At 47.8% G+C, this 18,354-nt stretch overlaps 1 protein-coding gene across 1 annotated transcript in view; it reads right to left on the bottom strand.

Annotated features, from left to right (window-relative positions):
• Positions 1-1,313: 1,313 nt before the first annotated feature.
• Positions 1,314-18,354, bottom strand: part of ATP6V1B1 (ATPase H+ transporting V1 subunit B1) — a 67,874-nt gene continuing 50,833 nt past the window's right edge. The window contains exons 6-14 of the mRNA XM_083757148.1: positions 17,583-17,722; positions 14,909-15,010; positions 12,362-12,459; positions 11,070-11,193; positions 10,810-10,960; positions 7,095-7,177; positions 5,510-5,614; positions 3,552-3,681; positions 1,314-1,478 (exon numbers count right to left, since the gene is read on the bottom strand). Coding sequence (XP_083613274.1) covers positions 1,315-1,478; positions 3,552-3,681; positions 5,510-5,614; positions 7,095-7,177; positions 10,810-10,960; positions 11,070-11,193; positions 12,362-12,459; positions 14,909-15,010; positions 17,583-17,722 — 1,097 coding nt within the window. The 3' untranslated portion in view covers position 1,314. The remainder of the gene's footprint in view (positions 1,479-3,551; positions 3,682-5,509; positions 5,615-7,094; positions 7,178-10,809; positions 10,961-11,069; positions 11,194-12,361; positions 12,460-14,908; positions 15,011-17,582; positions 17,723-18,354) is intronic.

Raw genomic sequence — 18,354 nt, 5'->3', positions numbered from 1 at the left:
TGGTGAGAAGATATACGATTTACCGCCTCATATGCAATCAAATTAAAAGGTGCCTGCTTCTTGGGAGAAAAGCAATGACAAACCTAGACAGCATCTTAAAAAGCAGAGACATCACCTTGCCAACAAAGGTCCGTATAGTTAAAGCTCTGGTTTTCCCAGTAGTGATGTATGGAAGTGAGAGCTGGACCATCAAGAAGGCTGATCGCAGAAGAATGGATGCTTTTGAACTCTGGTGCTGGAGGAGACTCTTGAGAGTCCCATAGACTGCAAGAAGATCAAACCTCTCAAACCTATCCATTCTGAAGAAAATCAGCCCTGAGTGGAAGGACAGATCCTGAAGCTGAGGCTCCAAGACTTTGGCCACCTCATGAGAAGAGAAGACTCCCTGGAAAAGACCCTGATGCTGGGAAACATGGAGGGCACAAGGAGAAGGGGACGACAGAGGACGAGATGGTGGGACAGTGTTCTCGAAGCTACCAGCATGAGTTTGACCAAACTGCGGGGGGCAGTGGAAGACAGGAGGGCCTAGTGTGCTCTGGTCCAGGGGGTCACGAATATTAGGAGGCTATTGTGGATATTAGGAGTACCCAATATTAGGAGTCTGGCACTGCTATCCAGCAGCGTCTGCCAATGGCTTCTGCCTCAGAGTTGCAACTTCGGTCTTTCAGGAAAACCAGGAACTGGGTGCTTTTCTTTATGACTTCTGTCATGGGCACACCCGCCCCCCAACGCCTCCCCGTTATCTCCCTGCAAAGTCTCATTTCCTCCAAGGAGACTCCATTTCCTCTTTAGACTTCCCCTAAGAGGTCAGCCTTAAGGATTTCTGAGATTTAGCCCTCTCTCCCACTCTCTCATTTTATTACATTTATCGCCCACCATTCTCCCAAGAAGCTGAAGGTGGAAATGCTTTTCTTTCCTGTCCTGTCCTCACAACAACCCTGTGAGGTAGGTTGGGCTGAGAGGGAGTGGTTGGCCCCAGGTCACTCCCAGCCGGGTCTTGGCTGAGTGTGGATTCGAACCCTCCTCTCTCCCAGGTCCTAGTCTGACGCTCTAACCACTACACCACACTGCAGTTTTGATTTTGAGGAAGCATCCTGAGAAAGGCTTCTAAAAATAATAATTTCAAGATTTGGGTAGACACTTTTATTTTGAATCAGGACAGCAATGACAACTGATTATTTCATGGCAATAAAAGGGTGTGAGTACACCCAGGCTCATATTCCATTTTCTGGAGGTGATGTGTGAATGTCCCCAAAGCCTTGGACCAGCCACCCCGCCCGCTGCCAAGTCAGTTAAGTGGGTTGCCTCTGAGGCTCAGAGGGCCGTGTTGGAGGAGCCATCGGCCCCTCTGGCCTCCCGGGGGTAGTACTCTGCCAGGATATTCTCCGGGATCCGTTTCAGCAGCTCTTTGGGGAAGATCCGCAGCAGCTGCCAGCCGATGTCGAGCGACTCAAATACGGTCCTGTTTTCGTAGGCGCCTGGGAGAAAACCAGCATCGCCGGTGGGTTAAGGACAGGAGCCAGCCAGCAGTAAATCGCCAGCAAGCAAGCTGGAATTAACTCTTGATGAGCACAGGAGAGTCAGGCCTAATGAGCACAGCAACTCATCTCCCACAGGTTTTGCCTCCATGAGACTAAAGGTCCCTGACTTCCTACAGTCATCTAAGTCTCCTCCTTTCCAGGGTTTCCCCCAGGCAATCAGAGACTGTGCCTGCCTGCAGCTAACCTCTCCTCCACCCTTTTCATGCCTCTTCTGGTCCTGGGAGACCAGCAGGGATGGGAGCTGGTCTCAGCAGGAGGGGGAGACACCTGTGAGTCTTCCTCAGCCAGACTCCTCTCTGCCTCTCGGTCTCCCTCCTCTCCTGCTTCAGCTTCTGCCTCTGAGTCTGGACTGTTCTCTGCCATCGACTGTCCCTGCTCACAGAGCGCTGTTACCTCTCCAGCTTTTGACACCTCCTCTTCCCAATCTTCTACCTCTTCTCCCTCTGACCACTCACTGTTGTCCCACCACCAATCCCCGGACTCTGAGCCTTCTTCCCTTGGTCAGGGGCAAAACTAGGCTTTATTTCACCTGGGTCAAAGACCCAGTTTGGCACGCAAACCCATGTGCATTTGCATCCACACACAAAGGATGGGGGCCTCAATGGACCCCTTGGGGGGCTTCATCCAGGGTTCCTCAGCTGGGGCCTCCTACGTTCTTCTGCATCCAGCCAGTCCAAGACAGTTAATATTGCACATTCAAAACAAGGAAAAGAAAAAGGTGATGGTTTAGAGGCAACCCAAACATTTAAGACCTTGCCGTTGCCTCCGAATGAGGCAGAGAAGGGCTCCAGGTCCATTTACTGTACAGGATGTACGTGACCTGGTTATGCCCTGTCCTCTTGATCATCCCATAAGGTCCAGATAAGCCACATTTCCTTCTGAGTAGCCTCCCGGGGCTGCATGCCAGTGGTGGTCGGGACCAGAGGAAAAAGTGGGAGGAGCAACAGATGTTTAGGGAAGTTTTTAATGTTTAAGTTCTATTCTGTTTTTAATGTTCTGTTCAAAGCCGCCCAGAGTGGCTGGGGAATCAATCAATCAATCAATCAATCAATCAATCAATCAATCATGCTACTTTTTGCACAGTAAGGTAGCTTAAACACCTGGGACTCAGCTATACAGCTGCAAATATAACGTTTTAAGTGTGTTTTAAGCATGTTATACAAATGTGACAGGGACGCGGGTGGCGCTGTGGGTTAAACCACTGAGCCTAGGACTTGCCGATCAGAAGGTCAGCAGTTCAAATCACTGCGACGGGGTGAGCTCCCATTGCTCTGTTCCAGCTCCTCTCAACCTAGCAGTTCGAAAGCACGTCAAAGTGCAAGTTGATAAATAGGTACCATTCCGGCGGGAAGGTAAACGGTGTTTCCATGCGCTGCTCTAGTTTGCCAGAAGCGGCTTAGTCATGCTGACCTCATGACCTGGAAAAAACTGTCTGCGGACAAACGCCGGCTCCCTTGGCCTATAGAGCGAGATGTGTGTGCAACCCCAGAGTCATTTGCGACTGGACCTAACGGCCAGGGGTACCTTTCCCTTTACAAATGTGACACTAGATGGCGATGGTGAGCTTATGACAAATTCAATATATTTTTCAAAACGCTTTTTAAGAAAAGCAGTTTCACAACATTTTTTATATGTGTCTAGATTCCAACACACACACACACACACACACACACACACGAGAGAGAGAGAGAGAGAGAGAGAGAGAGAGAGAGAGAGAGAGAACCTTCTTTCTCCACCCAGACAAGCAAGAGGCATTAACCAAGTCCAGAGGCACATTCCAGCCCTGCAGAAACCCTCAAGAGGATGCAAAGCAGGGGCAGCACAAGCTTCATCCTGGGGGAAGGGATGTGGCCTGGGGCCGGCTGGAGATCCCTGGAGGGCCGCATTTGTCCTGAGTTCCCCTCTCCCTGCTCCAAGGCCACGCTTCTCCTTCCTGCCTCCCTGCCGAGCGAGGAGGGCAAACGTCTCTCCCAGGTCAGCGTTTCCCGGCCGCCTTCGTCCCCCGCCTACCTTGTGCAATGAACTGCTTCTCGAACTTCTGCAGAAACTCCAAGAAGAGGAGGTCGTCAGCTGACAGGGCTTCCTCCCCGACCACGGCCTTCATGGCTTGCACGTCCTTCCCAATGGCGTAGCAGGCGTACTGAGCGGGAAACCACAGGGAGGGCATGAGTCAGGGTCCTGCCCGAGACAAGCGCCCTGACCCCGAGGCAGCCAGGAAAACCCCAGAACCACCCTCAAAAAGAAGCTCTGAAGTGTTAGCTATAAAGGTGTCTGGTTTTTTAAAACATGGGCATCGTAAATGCACAAAATCTACCCTCTGCATCAAGGCATCTTGTGAATTTAGTCACAGGGTTCTTATTTGTGGGGTTTGCTACAAGTTTGTGGGGTGCCTGGACTGCCCTTCTAATGCCTGGGTGCCAAACACTGGATTTAGCATGTTAAAATCAACCAAGTCTGGATTTCTGTGTTCAGGAGATCACCTGGGGTGGACTATTAAGGAGAACGACCAGCCATTAGGAATCTCACCAGGGAGATGGACCTTTCCTTCAGCTCAGAGTTAGATTAGGTCAGAGTTTCAGATATAGTTTAGGACTGGATTTCTGCAGAAAGGTTCCCGTCTGTAAAAGTCAGCAAGTTGGAGAAAAGCTCGGAGGTTTTGTAGCCTGTTTTGAATCCTGGGCTGTGGCGATGGGAAAAGCAAGACTCTTTGGGGGTGTCAATGATGTGAACCCCTCCATCAGGTTGTATATATACATAAATATGGATATGGATATGTGTATATCATAAAGACATTTTATACATAAATGTTACCAGCATGAGTTTGACCAAACTGCGGGAGGCAGTGGAGGACAGAGGTGCCTGGCGTTCTCTGGTCCAGGGGGTCACGAATAGTTGGACAGGACTAAACGACTAACAACAACATATCATAAAGACTCCACAGTCTCTGCTGTGCCTTGTGATAAGACTTTTAAGGTCTTAAATATATAATAAATGTTCATAAATGTACCAAGCAAACACGTACATAAATATATAACCCACATCTCTGAATCAGCACAGGAAAACAGCCATGAAGCCATTTTTGCTCCCAAACTGACCAAATGTTTTCTCGGCAAAGTCAAAGGAAAATGGAAAAGCCTCCCCATTGTCTTTTCCTTCACAAATCCTGTCTTAAGGGTATGTCTGTGTATGAATAGGGTGAGCCTGTGACCTGGCTCAGGAACTGGGTATTTGTCATGACAAAAGACTGGCCAGGTTCCCCAGGGTATCCAATCAAGTAAGCATTAATAGGTAACCTGCCAGACAGGAGGTAAACAACGCACTCAGATTTCTGTTGTAGACCACCCCTTTCTGTGATGTATGTATGATGTATGGAGGGGTGGTCTTGAGCTTCAGAGCAGGGAATTTAAAATGTCTATATAAGGGGAGGCACACCTTGGTTTGGGGTCCTCCTCCTTTCCTGCGTGTGAGGGGAGCACCCTGTTGCGACAGATCAATAAAGATCAGGCTTCCTAGCTGCTTTGCTGCTCAATATTCTCTGGTTGGCCTCTGTTATTTTCTCCTACCAATAGGGAACCCACTTAAGGACTCTATATGGGCTCTTGGATACCCCATAAGGGGAAAAGGGTAGATTTTTGTTTACAACAGCCTCATTTCTGAAAGAAAACACGGACTCCAGGTAAGAGCCTGGAACCTCGGGTGGCAACAATATTTGTCGCTCTCGGTGGCTATGCGCTACCACACTCTGCCGTTTGAGGCAGGAATGCTTCTGAATCCCAGTTGCTGGAAATCACAGGAGGGGAGAGGTGGTTCTGTGTTCGAATCCTGCTTGTATCTTTCCAGCAGGCATAGAATCATAGAAGTTTAGCGCTGGGATCCCACGGGTCACCTAACCCCAAACCCTGGCAGTTCAGGGGTCCAAAAGACTCCTGAAATGGAAGACCCTTTTCCGCGGAGGCTCAAACACTCACCAGCTGATTGGAGACGTCTCCGTGGTCCTTCCTGGTCATGCCTTCCCCGATGGCCGACTTCATCAGACGGGAGAGGGACGGGAGGACATTGATGGGAGGGTAGATCTGTGGCAAGAGAAAGCAGGCGGGCATCTCTGGTTTTTGGAAATACACTTGTGTGTGTGTGTGTGTGTGTGTTTAGCCTAAGGTCCCATCCATTTCTTGGCTTACGGTAGATCCCAGGACCCCCTGTGCCTCCTTGAATTCCTCCTTGCCTGTGCGGCATACTTCTCCAGCTCTTCTGCCCCACACATTCTCCTCCTTAAATCTGGAAATTCTCTATTTATTTGCATTTATGCCCCACCTTTGCTGCAAGGGGTTCAAATTGGTGTACGTGGTCGTCCTCCTGATTAATCCCCACCAGGGCCGTCTTACCCATAGGTGCTAGGGGTGCAGGGCACCCGGGCACCAGGCTCTCAGGGGCGCCAGGCTGAGAGTCTAGGGCCCGAGAGTTGAGTCCGGGGAAGAGCCCGTCTGTCGGTCAGAGTGACACAGCGGGGTCTTCTGCTGCAGGCGGCTCTGCGCCGCGAGTTTGGGGGACGACTGAGCCAGCAAGATGCTGAGGTGGCTGGCCGGCTCTGCCCTCCTGCATGCCTGGGAGTGGGCAACCTGGGGGGGGGCACCAGGCGGATCTTTGCACCCCAGCGCCGCATGTGCTTAAGACAGCCCTGATCTCCATCACAACCCTGTGAGATAAGCCAACTTTGCTGCCACGTACACCTGGACAACACCATTACTGGCCCCAACAACATCAAACATACCATCTCAGGACTATTTAATTGCTTATCTTCTAACATTGTGTATGCCATCAAATGCCAACAATGCCCTTCAGCTCTCTATATTGGACAAACAGGCCAAACCATATGCCAAAGGATAGGTAAAGGTAAAGGGAACCCTGACCATTAGGTCCAGTCGTGACCGACTCTGGGGTTGTGGCGCTCATCTTGCTTTATTGTCCGAGGGAGCCAGCCTACAGCTTCCGGGTCATGTGGCCAGCAGGACTAAGCCGCTTCTGGCGAACCAGAGCAGTGCACGGAAACACCATTTACCTTCCCGCCAGAGCGGTACCTATTTATCTACTTGCACTTTGACGTGCTTTCGAACTGCTAGGCAAGTCCCCGGCTCTGTGGTTTAACCCACAGTGCCACCCACATCAGCAAGAAGTAGTCCAGACCAAAGTTTGAAAAGCTCAAGCCCTCACAGCAGCCCAGTTACAGTCTCACCCCTAGACTAGTCAAGAGCACAGAGAACCTTCTCCTTCTCCTTACTTGAATGGACTCTATATCTCAGAAGGATTAGGAGCATATTCTGGGTCTGCACCTTCAAGCCATCTCCCACAAGCCTTTCCCTACCACAAATTTTTGTTGCCACCATATGGCATGAGCATCAACAATGTCAACCTCTTTCCAAGGATGTGTCCTTTCTACAGCAGCCGACTCAGTGGAGGATTCATCCCCAATATGCCCACTTCCTTTTCCTTTGCAAGGATGGAACCACGGGCAGAGGTGAGGATCAAAGGGGAGAGGGAAGCCCCAGGTAAACCTACCTGTCTATTGTGGAGCTGCCTGTCCACATAAATCTGCCCTTCGGTGATGAATCCGGTCAAGTCAGGAATGGGGTGAGTGATATCTGTAAGGGGGGGAAGCAGGTAGATTAGCCGCTGGCCCTGCTAACATTGCAAGTGACATCTCCATTCCCCGTGCTAATCTGGTTTCTCACTAGGGGTCCCTTCAGGCATGTGTGATGCTGTTTTTTTGCAAGTGCAACTGATGCAACATATAACATGCAACGTGGAACTGGTGCAACAGCAGCGCATAGGCATTGGGTTTTGCACCGAACCATCCACACACCCTTCTGCTTTGTCAGTTCTGCAAGGCTCCCCCAGGGATCGCTGCATGATTGCCATCTGGAAGGGGCACTCAGAATCACAGAATAGCAGAGTTTGAAGGGAACCTCGAGGGTCATCTAATCCAACCCGCTGCTGTGCAGGAATCTCAGCTAAAGCATACAGGAGAGATGGCCGTCCAACCTCTGCTTAGAAACCTCCAAGGAAGGAGAGACCTTATGAGTGTGGGATGCGTAACACAAGAGCTGTCAAGTACAACATTCCTAGAGCGAACATGTTTACACATGGGGAGGAATGTTTGTCCAGCCAGCAGGTCAACTTCCTGTTTCCTTCTGAGCTGGGACAGACTTCCTCTGCATGTGACTAGAGGTGGGCGTGGCCTCACCTGTGCAGGTAACAAAAGCATAGGACTGGCCGCCATCTCGCTCTTTTTTTTGACTACATGAGTCGAATAAGCAACATCTGCTTAGCTGAAGATGCTCTCTTGGCCTCCAGCCAAGAGAAGACAAAGGGACTGTCTCCTTATGAGATAGTTTCCAGGTGTATGTTACTTTTCTAAGCTAAGTCTGCCTTCTGGGATCCGATTGTGAACAGAATGTGAGTAAACTCTTTTTATACTTTTATAGAAGACTGTGTCGTGTCTTATCTTTTATGAGGGAATAAGGGGAAAATACCAGAACAGTTATTATAGAGGCTTTAGCGAGCCTGAGCAAATGCGTCTGCTGTGAGCTTAAAAGGGGGAATGTTACTCTGTTAAATTGTGAACTTGTTAACACAAGTTGGAAAGGCTATAATCGAACAATATATCCTCTCCTCCATCCCTGAACATTCCCACAATGAGGTCATCTGTTCCAGTTTCAAACGGCTCTGACTGTTTTACTTGTGCGTTCTGGCACAACCAAAGTGGAACAAAAAACGTGGCATTTGTGGTAGAAAAAGGTATGGGATCTTCGTATCGGATTCCTGCATTGCAGGGGGTTGGACTAGATGACCCCTGGGGAACCCCTCCAAATTCTATGATTTTATGAAACCACCATGAATGCACAATTAAAAAAAGACACCTGGAGGGTCTCTATGCCATTTTCCCCTTCCCAGTGCCCCCAAAATAAATCCCCATCTTGCATATCCACCTGAATTAGGAAACCTCCCCACCACTGACAGGTCCAAGGATAACTCTGTATTCCTCAAGGATACCTGAGCCTTAACTAACCTCTGTTTGCAAATACTTACCTCATATCTTAAGACTCTTAACATCATCCCCAGCATTCAGAAACACCTCCCCCCCGCTATATTTTACAAGGGTGTGTGTGACTTTTAGAAACACTCATCTCTATCTTATCCTCCCACATCTTCCCCATTATTTCAAATGCCCCTCCCTGTCTTGCTTCTTCCCCTGCAGAAATAAATACCTACAGATTTCATCCTAAGGTATGTTTCAACCCCGATAATGACTGATTTCACCAAAGGAACCGAGAGAACATGTGGAAGACCGTATGAGGAACTAAAATTTGCTTTTTATCGCTTGCTTCTCTTTGATCCCTGCTCAAATTGAAACAGTTCCCTTTCCTTTAAAAAGCTAAGGCAGCTGCTGAGCTGCGGCCAGGAAGGTGGTCTAAACTTGAATGGGCTGAGACAGTTGAAGTGTTTGGCGAGTCTGTGGTTTCTCAGCCAGCAGTACCTTGAACTGGGAAGTTTGTCTGCAGGAGGCTTTCAAGCAACGCTTCACAATCCAACCGACCCTACTGGACCACTTGAAAAATGCTGAGGGTCTCAGCAAACCACCAAATGATTTTCACCCTGCAGTGGCAACTGTAATCAACTGTAATCCTGTTTCTGCTGCTTCTTGTGTCCCATACATCACATTTCATCCCACTGCAATTTGCATCCCAGAGACTTCAGGTTGCAATGCAATAAAATTCCATGCAAGGAATACAGGAAGCAATGAGGAAGGCCTTTGAGAATCAGCGTTGACTTTTGATGCAGAGATGTCATGGGCCACCTCCTGAGCGAAGCTCACAGGAAACTTTCTAAAAGTTTAAACAACAATAGGCTAAAAACGGATTTAAACTTGTACCAGCTTTCTAAACATCTAAAGCCCCCAAAAAGCTTTTTATTGTTGTTGTTGTTTAGTTGTTTAGTGGTGTCCGCCTCTTCATGACCCCCTGGACCAGAGCACGCCAGGCACTTCTGTCTTCTACTGCCTCCCGCAGTTTGGTCAGACTCATGCTGGTAGCTTCGAGAACACTGTCCCACCATCTTGTCCTCTGTCGTCCCCTTCTCCTTGCGCCCTCCATCTTTCCCAACATCAGGGTCTTTTCCAGGGAGTCTTCTCTTCTCCTGAGGTGGCCAAAGTATTGGAGCCTCAGCTTCAGGATCTGTCCTTCCAGTGAGCACTCAGGGCTGATTTCCTTAAGAATGGAGAGGTTGGATCTTCTTGCAGTCCATGGGACTCTCAAGAGCCTCCTCCAGCACCAGAATTCTAAAGCATCAAAAAAGCTTTTAGCGAGCGCCAAAAAAAGTACATGATGTCTGATGTCAATCGGCAGGGAGTTCCAAAGTGCAGATGCTGCCAAACTAAAAGGTTGGTTTCTTACCAATGCGGAACAGGTGTTATGTGGCACCTTTAACATTTCCAGTTCTGCCAATCGAAGCAGACCAGTGGGCATATATGGGATTGGGCAATCTTGCAGATCAACCGATCTCAAGTTGGAGTGTATGTGGGATGTGAAACACAGAGCAGTCAAATACAACATTCCTAGAGTGGACATAAAAAGGGGGTGTCTGAACCAGCCAGTCAGAACTTCCTGTTTCTTCCTGGGCTGGGACAGACTTCCTCTGCATGTGACCAGAGGTGGGCGTTACCTTACCTGTGCAGGTAACAAAATACCTTAGGGAAGGCAGCCATTTATCTCTCTGACTCCATCTTCTTATATTTTGTAACTTAAGTCTGCCTTCTGGGATCCATTTGTGAACAGAATGTGAGTAAACTATTTCATATACTTTTATACAAGACTGTGTCGTGTCTATCTTTTTATGAGTGAATAAAGGGGTATTTCCATGGAAACTTATTTTAGAGGCTTATGAAAGCCTGGCAAAGACACTATTCACTGTACAAGTTTAAAAGGGGAATGTTACTCTGCTAAATTGTAGAACTTGTTAACACAAGTTGGGAAGGATATAATTAAGCAATATATCCTCTCCTACTTCCCTGAACATTCCCACAGTGTGTGTGTGCTTTTTTTGGGGGGGGGCATAGACTCCCAGTAAAATTTGCCTTCCTCCCTTCCCCCTTGTCAGCCACCCCTCACTCCCAGTTGCTGTTGCTGCCGGACATTTCCCCCAAATCACTTTCCCCATAGAAGACAGCGGCCCTGGCCTTCCCTGAGCCTTTTCCCAACGCCCCCTCCCCGCTCACCGTCATTGGGCATGGTCAGGATGGGAATCTGAGTGATGGAGCCGTTCCTGCCCTCCACGCGCCCGGCTCTCTCGTAGATGGTCGCCAGGTCAGTATACATGTATCCTGGGAAGCCTCTGCGCCCGGGGACTTCCTCCCTGGCGGCCGAGACCTGGTGGGGAAAGAGGGGTGAGTTATGGGGCACAGAGAGGGGGTCCATTCCCTGCCATGTTAGGTGCCCTGGCCCACACCCTCTCTGAGCTGCGGGGTGCCTCTCTGACCTCACGCAGTGCCTCAGCATAGGAGCTCATGTCTGTCAAGATCACGAGGACGTGCTTCTCGCACTGGTAGGCGAGGAACTCGGCGGTGGTCAGGGCCAGGCGTGGGGTGATGATGCGCTCAATCCTGTGGGAAGGAGGGAGGTGTCAGCACGGGGTCTGGAGTGCTGAGCCTTGCAAGCCGAGCATCCAGTCTTGCCCAAGTCTTCTCCTTACTACATACCCTCCGACAGTTCTCTGATGAAAATAGGGCATCCCAACATTTCTCCAATGAAAATGAGGATGTCCTATTCCATACCCTCCTACATTTATCCGATGAAGGAATACATGAAAAAATATGGCTCCAGAACTGGAATATCAATAGATAATGTGTAAAACGTGCAGGGGTAAGCAAGGAAATAATAAAAGAATCAATTGAAGTAATGGAAGAAGTAAAAAATAATAATTGAGATCACACATGAGTGAAGGGGAGTGGGGGGAATTTATAAAAATTTCTAATATAATATTTCTAATTGCGTTGCATTTATATATAGCAAAGGGAAGTCTATGGCAATTAGGTATATTTTAATCTAGTCAACTATGTTACAAAATGACTTATGTTACAAAATGGCTTATGTTACAAAATGAATATGGATTTTGAATTTGATGTTTGTAATTCTTTTTCGGTTTTGGAATAAAGTTTTTTTTTAAAAAAAAGGGAATAAAAGAAAAAGAAAATATGGCCATCCCAACATTTCTCCAATGAAAATAAAGAGGTTCTATTCCATACCATCCTACATTTATCCAATGAAAATAGGGCCACCCTAAAGGAAAGCGGGACGTTATGGGATCAGATCAGAAACCAGGACAGCTTCTGTAAATCTGACTGTTCCTGGAAAATAGGGACACTAGAAGGGTCTTCATTGCAGGGCTCTGTAGCCATTATCTGCACACACCACCACAATAAGGTGCGGGTTTTTGCATGCAAAAATTACTCCTTACCAGACATGTCCTGTGCCACAAAAGCCCACGAGGCCCCTGTGCGCTGCTGCATGGATGGGCGGAGAAGTGGTATCAGCTGATGCACAGGTGCCGCTTGCAGGTGGGAGAAGCACACCTGAGCTCTGGGAAGAGGCGCCTTCATTCCCACAAGCTGCTGGTCAGATCGTCTTCCATTGAACTCACAGAAACCCCCAGGCTGGACCGTGATTTGATCAGGGGTGAAGCCAGGCTGTTCCGATTCGTGTATTTATTTCATTAAGTTTATACAAGGCTTGATTGTAAGAAAACCCCAAAGCAGTTTACAACAAACTCACGTGGGGTCATTGGCAAGGTTCAGAAAGAGGCAGACGTTCTCCATGGAGCCGTTCTCTTCAAAGTCCGACTTGAAGAAGCGGGCAGTCTCCATGTTTACCTGCCAGCAACGGAACAGAGACTGAGTTGTAGTTTGCAGCACAAACCAGATTGGTGAAGAAACAAAATAATAAAATAAAATAAAATCCTTCCAGTAGCACCTTAGAGACCAACTAAGTTTGTTATTGGTATGAGCTTTTGTGTGCATGCCCACTTCTTCAGATACATGCACACGAAAGCTCATACCAATAACAAACTTAGTTGGTCTCTAAGGTGCTACTGGAAGGAATTTTTATTTTTATTTTATTTTGTTTCGACTATGGCAGACCAACCCGGCTACCTACCTGTAACCAGAGTGGTGAAGTTTTTAGTCAAAGACAGCTAGAGCCAGTTCAGGCATTTAAAGACCCATTTCAAAAACCTACAAACCAACAAATTTCTAAGGATTTCCGACTGCCCAACCAGCCAACATTCCGGAACAGCACTGCAAATATAAATTGACATCCAAGATCAGTCAGAATAGCAGAGGACTGTGACCAAGACATTATCTGTCTTTGGATGGCAACAGCCCTTATATATATAATTTTGTTTCCAGGTCTTAGCAAAATTACAAACCCTTTTAGCCAGTCAGCAAATGTACGCTGGGTTGGCACAAATAAGTACGGTACTTCTGTGTTTAGCCAGAAAATAGGCTAGCTTTGTTTTCTTCCTTTAATATTGTCAAACAGCATTTTCAAATGGAAAGTTAAATGGAGAGTTGCTCTGGTCAGTCATTGTGAGAACAGGGTGCTGGACTAGATGGGCCAGGGGCCTGATTCAGCAGGCAAATCTGAGGTCCTTAACAGCTGTATATAGCTTTCTCCAGGTGTGAAGTGTTCTTCTTGTGGGAAGTGAAACACAAAAGCAGTCAAGTACAACATTTCTAGAGTCAACATGTTTACACATGGGGAGGAATGTTTGTCCAGCCAGCAGGTCAACTTCCTGTTTCCTTCTGAGCTGGGACAGACTTCCTCTGCATGTGACTAGAGGTAGGCGTGGCCTCACCTGTGCAGGTAATGACAAAAGCACAGGGCAGGGCAGCCATCTCTCTCTCTTTGACTACATGCATCAAAGAAGCAACATCTGCTTAGCCAAAGATGCTCTCTTGGCCTCCAGCCAAAAGAGGACAAAGGGACTGTCTCCTTATGAGATAGTTTCCAGGTGTATGTTATTTTTCTCAGCTAAGTCTGCCTTCTGGGATCCGATTGTGAGCAGAATGCGAGTAAACCTTTTTATACTTTTATAGAAAACTGTGTCGTGTTATCTTTTATGAGGGAATAAGGGGGAAATACCAGAACAGCCAGCCTGAGCAAATGTATCCGCTGTGAGTTTAAAAGGGGGAATGTTACTCTGCTAAATTGGGGAACTTGTTAACACAAGTTGGAAAGGCTATAATCAGACAATATATCCTCTCCTGCATCCCTGAACATTCCCACACTTCTGAGTCTTATAAAATCACATCCACAAGAGCAGTTGAGGAAAACCTCCCTCCATCAAGATGCGGCTAAATATCAATATCAATAATAATAATAATAATAATTCTGTTTTGCCGCAGGTGGAGGGCAGAGCGTAGTCATCACAATTAGCAGCCATCAATAGTCCTCTCTTCCTCCATGAATTTGCCTTGTCCTCTTTCAAAGCCATCCAAGTTGCTGGCCATCCCTGCCTCCGGTGGCAGTGAGTTCCATAGTTTAAACTATGCGCTGTGGGAGGAAGGACTTTCTTTTATCCCACCTGCTGATAAAGATGACCTGGGGACCAGCATCAAAGGTGGGCTGCCAAAAGGAAGCCCTTGCAAGGACGTGGCTGTCCACTAGGGGGAGCAAGATGCTGCCAATTAGCTCACCTGGCTGCCTGAGAGATGCTCAAAGCCTGAGGATGTGGCAGGGAAGAATGTCTTTTCCCAGAGGGAGGCCTCTTGCGCCACCAGCCCTGCCGCCTCCGCTGAGCATCCCTCCAGGAAGGTTCCTACATCACTGGCTAGAGCATGATATTTGACATTGTCTCCGCTTATGGCTTTGATCTATAGGCTACCACTAAAACGAGACTGCATTTTAAGCTGCATTTTAAACTGTATTCTAACTTATATTTTAACCAACTGTTCGTTTTGTTTTTAATGTTTTTACTGTATTTATATTGGGTGTTAGCCGCCGGCCGAGGAGGGCGGGGTATAAATATATTATTATTATTATTATTATTATTATTATTATTATTATTATTATTATTATTATACCAATAATGACAAGGTTGCAGGTTTGATCCCCAGACGGGACAACTTCTTTTTCCTGCATTGCAGAGGGTTGGACTAGATGATCCTTAGGGTCTCTTCCAACGCTGTGATTCTATGATTCTATGAGATCCCAATGGCTCCTCATGTGTAAATGCAAGGAGCACGGCCTACTCTGGTGCAACGTGAATGGAGAGAAAGCCGACCACCAGCTAAACGATGCTCAAATGGGAACAAAACTCACCCCCATGGCAGCAAAGACGATGGCAAAGTTGTCCTCGTGGTAATCCATGACATCTTTGGATTTCTTCACCAGCCCTGCTTGCCTGCAGATCTGGGCCGCGATCTGAGGGGGGAGGCAAAAGGAAGACAAGGCAACTGTTTCAAGGACAGAACAGAGGAGATGGCGCACCCTCCAACATTCCTCAGATGAAAATAAGGATGTCTCTCACACACACCCCTGACCTTCCTCGACTCCTTTCCCATTTCTTGCACACACCCCTCAATCAGCTGGTGAGTTTTTAACCCTCTGTCCCAGTTTCTGGGGTGTTTTGGACAAAACTTTATGACCACTGCTCCATAGATAATTATTTCATACTGAATTGTCATTATTGTTCATGCGTATATGTAAAGGTAAAGGGACCCCTGACCATTAGGTCCAGTCGTGACCGACTCTGGGGTTGCGTGCTCATCTCACTTTATTGGCCGAGGGAGCCGGTGTACAGCTTCCGGGTCATGTGGCCAGCATGACTAAGCCGCTTCTGGTGAACCAGAGCTGCGCACAGAAATGCCCTTTACCTTCCCGCCAGAGTGGTACCTATTTATCTACTTGCACTTCATGCTTTTGAACTGCTAGGTTGGCAGGAGCAGGGACCGAGCAATGGGAGCTCACCCTGTCGTGGAGATTCGAACCGCCGACCTTCTGATTGGCAAGTCCTAGGCTCGGTGGTTTAACCCACGGTGCCACCTGTGTCCCAGTTCATGCATATAGTTTGTAATAATTTGAGTTATTGTAAGTTACCATGTATATGCAGGTCATTGTTTCAATAATTCATTTGCAATTTATGAAGTGTTTATGTATCCTTCTGCTGAGCTATATTCGGAATCACTGTTCACTACGTTTGTTTGTGGACCACTTCGGCAGCGTTGGACGTCATAAAACAAAGCTTTGCAGCTTGTTTTCGTCAGATAATAATCTGACAAATTGCTTCTTTCAGAGACTTGCATAGTCTACAAAGACTTTCAGAGACTTATAAGACTTATGTTTATTTGGTTCTATGTTTTCAAGAGAATCCGTCAAGAGTGGGCACATTTTGTGACTTTCAGAGATTTATAAGATCTCTGTTTATTTGGTTTTTCATATTGTTCAATGTTCCGCATAGATTATATAAAGAGTTCATATTGATATTGCATTGTTGGACTTGGTCAATGTGTTGCCTTGGATATTGCTGTGTTTTGGACAAAGACATATGCATTCCTGCCGCAGGAGAATGAGGAGAGAGAGAACATATTTTTTTGTGCCATCTTGAGGTCCTTGGAGGAAAAAAGTAGGCTGTGTGCCAAAAACTGTGATTCTTACATTGCAGCGGGGGGGGGGGGGTTTGGACCCTTTGCACAACTCTGCAAATCTCCTTCCCACAACTCTGCAACTCTACGAAATCAATAAATGAAGGGCCTTTGCTGGCCTCTCAATCCACCTCCCTCCGTTACTCTCCTGTCAGGCGGCGGAGCGTCCAACACTCCAGGTCTTGAGTTTATCATATTCACTCTCGCCTGTCACTCCCGATTAGCCAGAGCTGAGTTTCCACCTGACTTCCTCCCTGGGTGTGTATCTGTGGCAAGGAAACTGGTCTGCTTATTCGTTTATCTATTGGATATATACCCCGCCTTTTCCTCCATGGGGCTGAAGATGGCATCATGGTTCCCCCTCTTACTCATTCAGTCCTCACAACAATCCTGTGAGGTAGGCTGGGCTGAGAGATACAGAGACCCAGTGAGCTGTGTGGCCAAGGATTCGAACCCTGGTCTCTCTCACGGGCTGCACATTCTGCCCCCAGGTGCATTCACACGGAGATGAGCCTCAATGTTTCAACTAGGGCCAGGGCCTTTTCAGTACTGGCCCCGACTTGGTGGAACGCTCTGTCCCAAGAGACTAGGGCCCTGAGGGACTTGACTTGCAGGGCCTGCAAGACAGAGCTGTTCCACTGGCCTTTGGCTTGGACTCAGTCTGACCCTTTACGTTTCCCTCCCCTTATGGTTTTGACCTATGGGCTACTTTTAAAATGAGTCTGCATTTTAAATTGCATTTTAACCTGTATTTTAAATTGGTTCCCCCCCCCCTTATGTTTTTACTGTAATTTTATTGGTGTTAGCTGCCCTGAGCCTGGCTCCGGCCGGGGAGGGCGGGGTATAAATAAAATTTATTATTATTATTATTATTATTATTAAGTCCGTCAAAGGGCACCGTGGGGCAAGGCAGGCTGGCAGGTCAGCAGAGGTCCAGATTTCCAGCCCGGAAAGGGACAGGAGTGTCTGTGTGAACCAGGTCCAAGGTCCTTAAATTGATTTACAAAAAGCCCAGAGCAACATCTGTTAAGGATGCCTCAGGGTCCGTCTGAGCCCTTGTTTCCCAGATGAGATCACCTGCGGGCTGGTTGCCAAACAAGGAGAAGCTGAACCTTGAGTGTCATGGGCCCAGTCCTGTGGAACTCTCTGCCACTGGAAATTCAGCAGGCAACTTCCATGCCAACTTTTAATTGCCTGCTGAGATATTGGTCCCAGAGAGCGTTAATTCTCTAGCGTGTGGCTCTTCGGTTTTAAAAACGAACGCGATAATCCAGACAGAACAAATTCCGGATGGAGCAAAACGGGGTGTGTGTGTGTGTGTTAGGATCCGGACCTCAGATGCATATGCTTACCTCATTGTGGGGGAGACCTGCGGCAGAGAAGATGGGGATCTTCTGACCCCTGGCAATGCTGTTCATGACATCGATGGGGGAGATCCCAGTCTGGATCATCTCTTCTGGGTAGATGCGCCCGTGCGGGTTGATGGGCTGGCCTGGGGAAAACGAGGCAGGAGGAGGGAGGGGGTCATAGAATCGTAGAGTTGAAAGGGACCCCTGAGGGTCATCTAGTCCAACCCCCGCTATGTAGGAATCACAGCTGGCCAGTCAGGGATGGGCAAGTCACTAAGCAGAGAGCAATGGTCATATCGAAGCAGAGACTATAAGGATTTGCTGCCTCGCTGATGTTGGTAGAACAGCGGTTGCCAACCTGGTGCCCTCCAGATGTTTTGAACTACGTGTCGGGATGGGGCTGATGGGAGTCTCACCAGTTCAAAGCTTGGTGAAAGATGTAGCAGGACCCACAAAACAGTCACCATTCCTGTCTTGTTAAAAGCAGCAAACACAGATTTAAAGCTCTGTGTCTGAGAACCCCAATCTTTTTTCTGTCCTGGAGCTTTCTTTGTGAAAACCTGCTCTTTATCACTCAATCAGAGCAAATGGAAGAATGGGTGTTTGTTCTGATTAAATGCTAAAGAGCGGGTTTTCGTGGGGAAAGATTCAGGCCCCCCCAAAACCCCACAACAAAACCAAAAAAGCTCAGACACGGAGCTTTTAAGTGCAGACTTCGCTGGAAAGACCAATGCCGAAGGTAAATGTGGGGAAGCTCTTAGTCTCAGCCTAATCT

The sequence above is a fragment of the Podarcis gaigeae genome, assembly GCF_964106915.1.
Source record: "Podarcis gaigeae genome assembly, chromosome: 9".
Lineage (NCBI taxonomy): Eukaryota > Metazoa > Chordata > Lepidosauria > Squamata > Lacertidae > Podarcis > Podarcis gaigeae.
The sequence above is the reverse complement of the archived record's forward strand: the minus strand, read 5'-3'. Positions and strand labels throughout refer to the sequence as shown.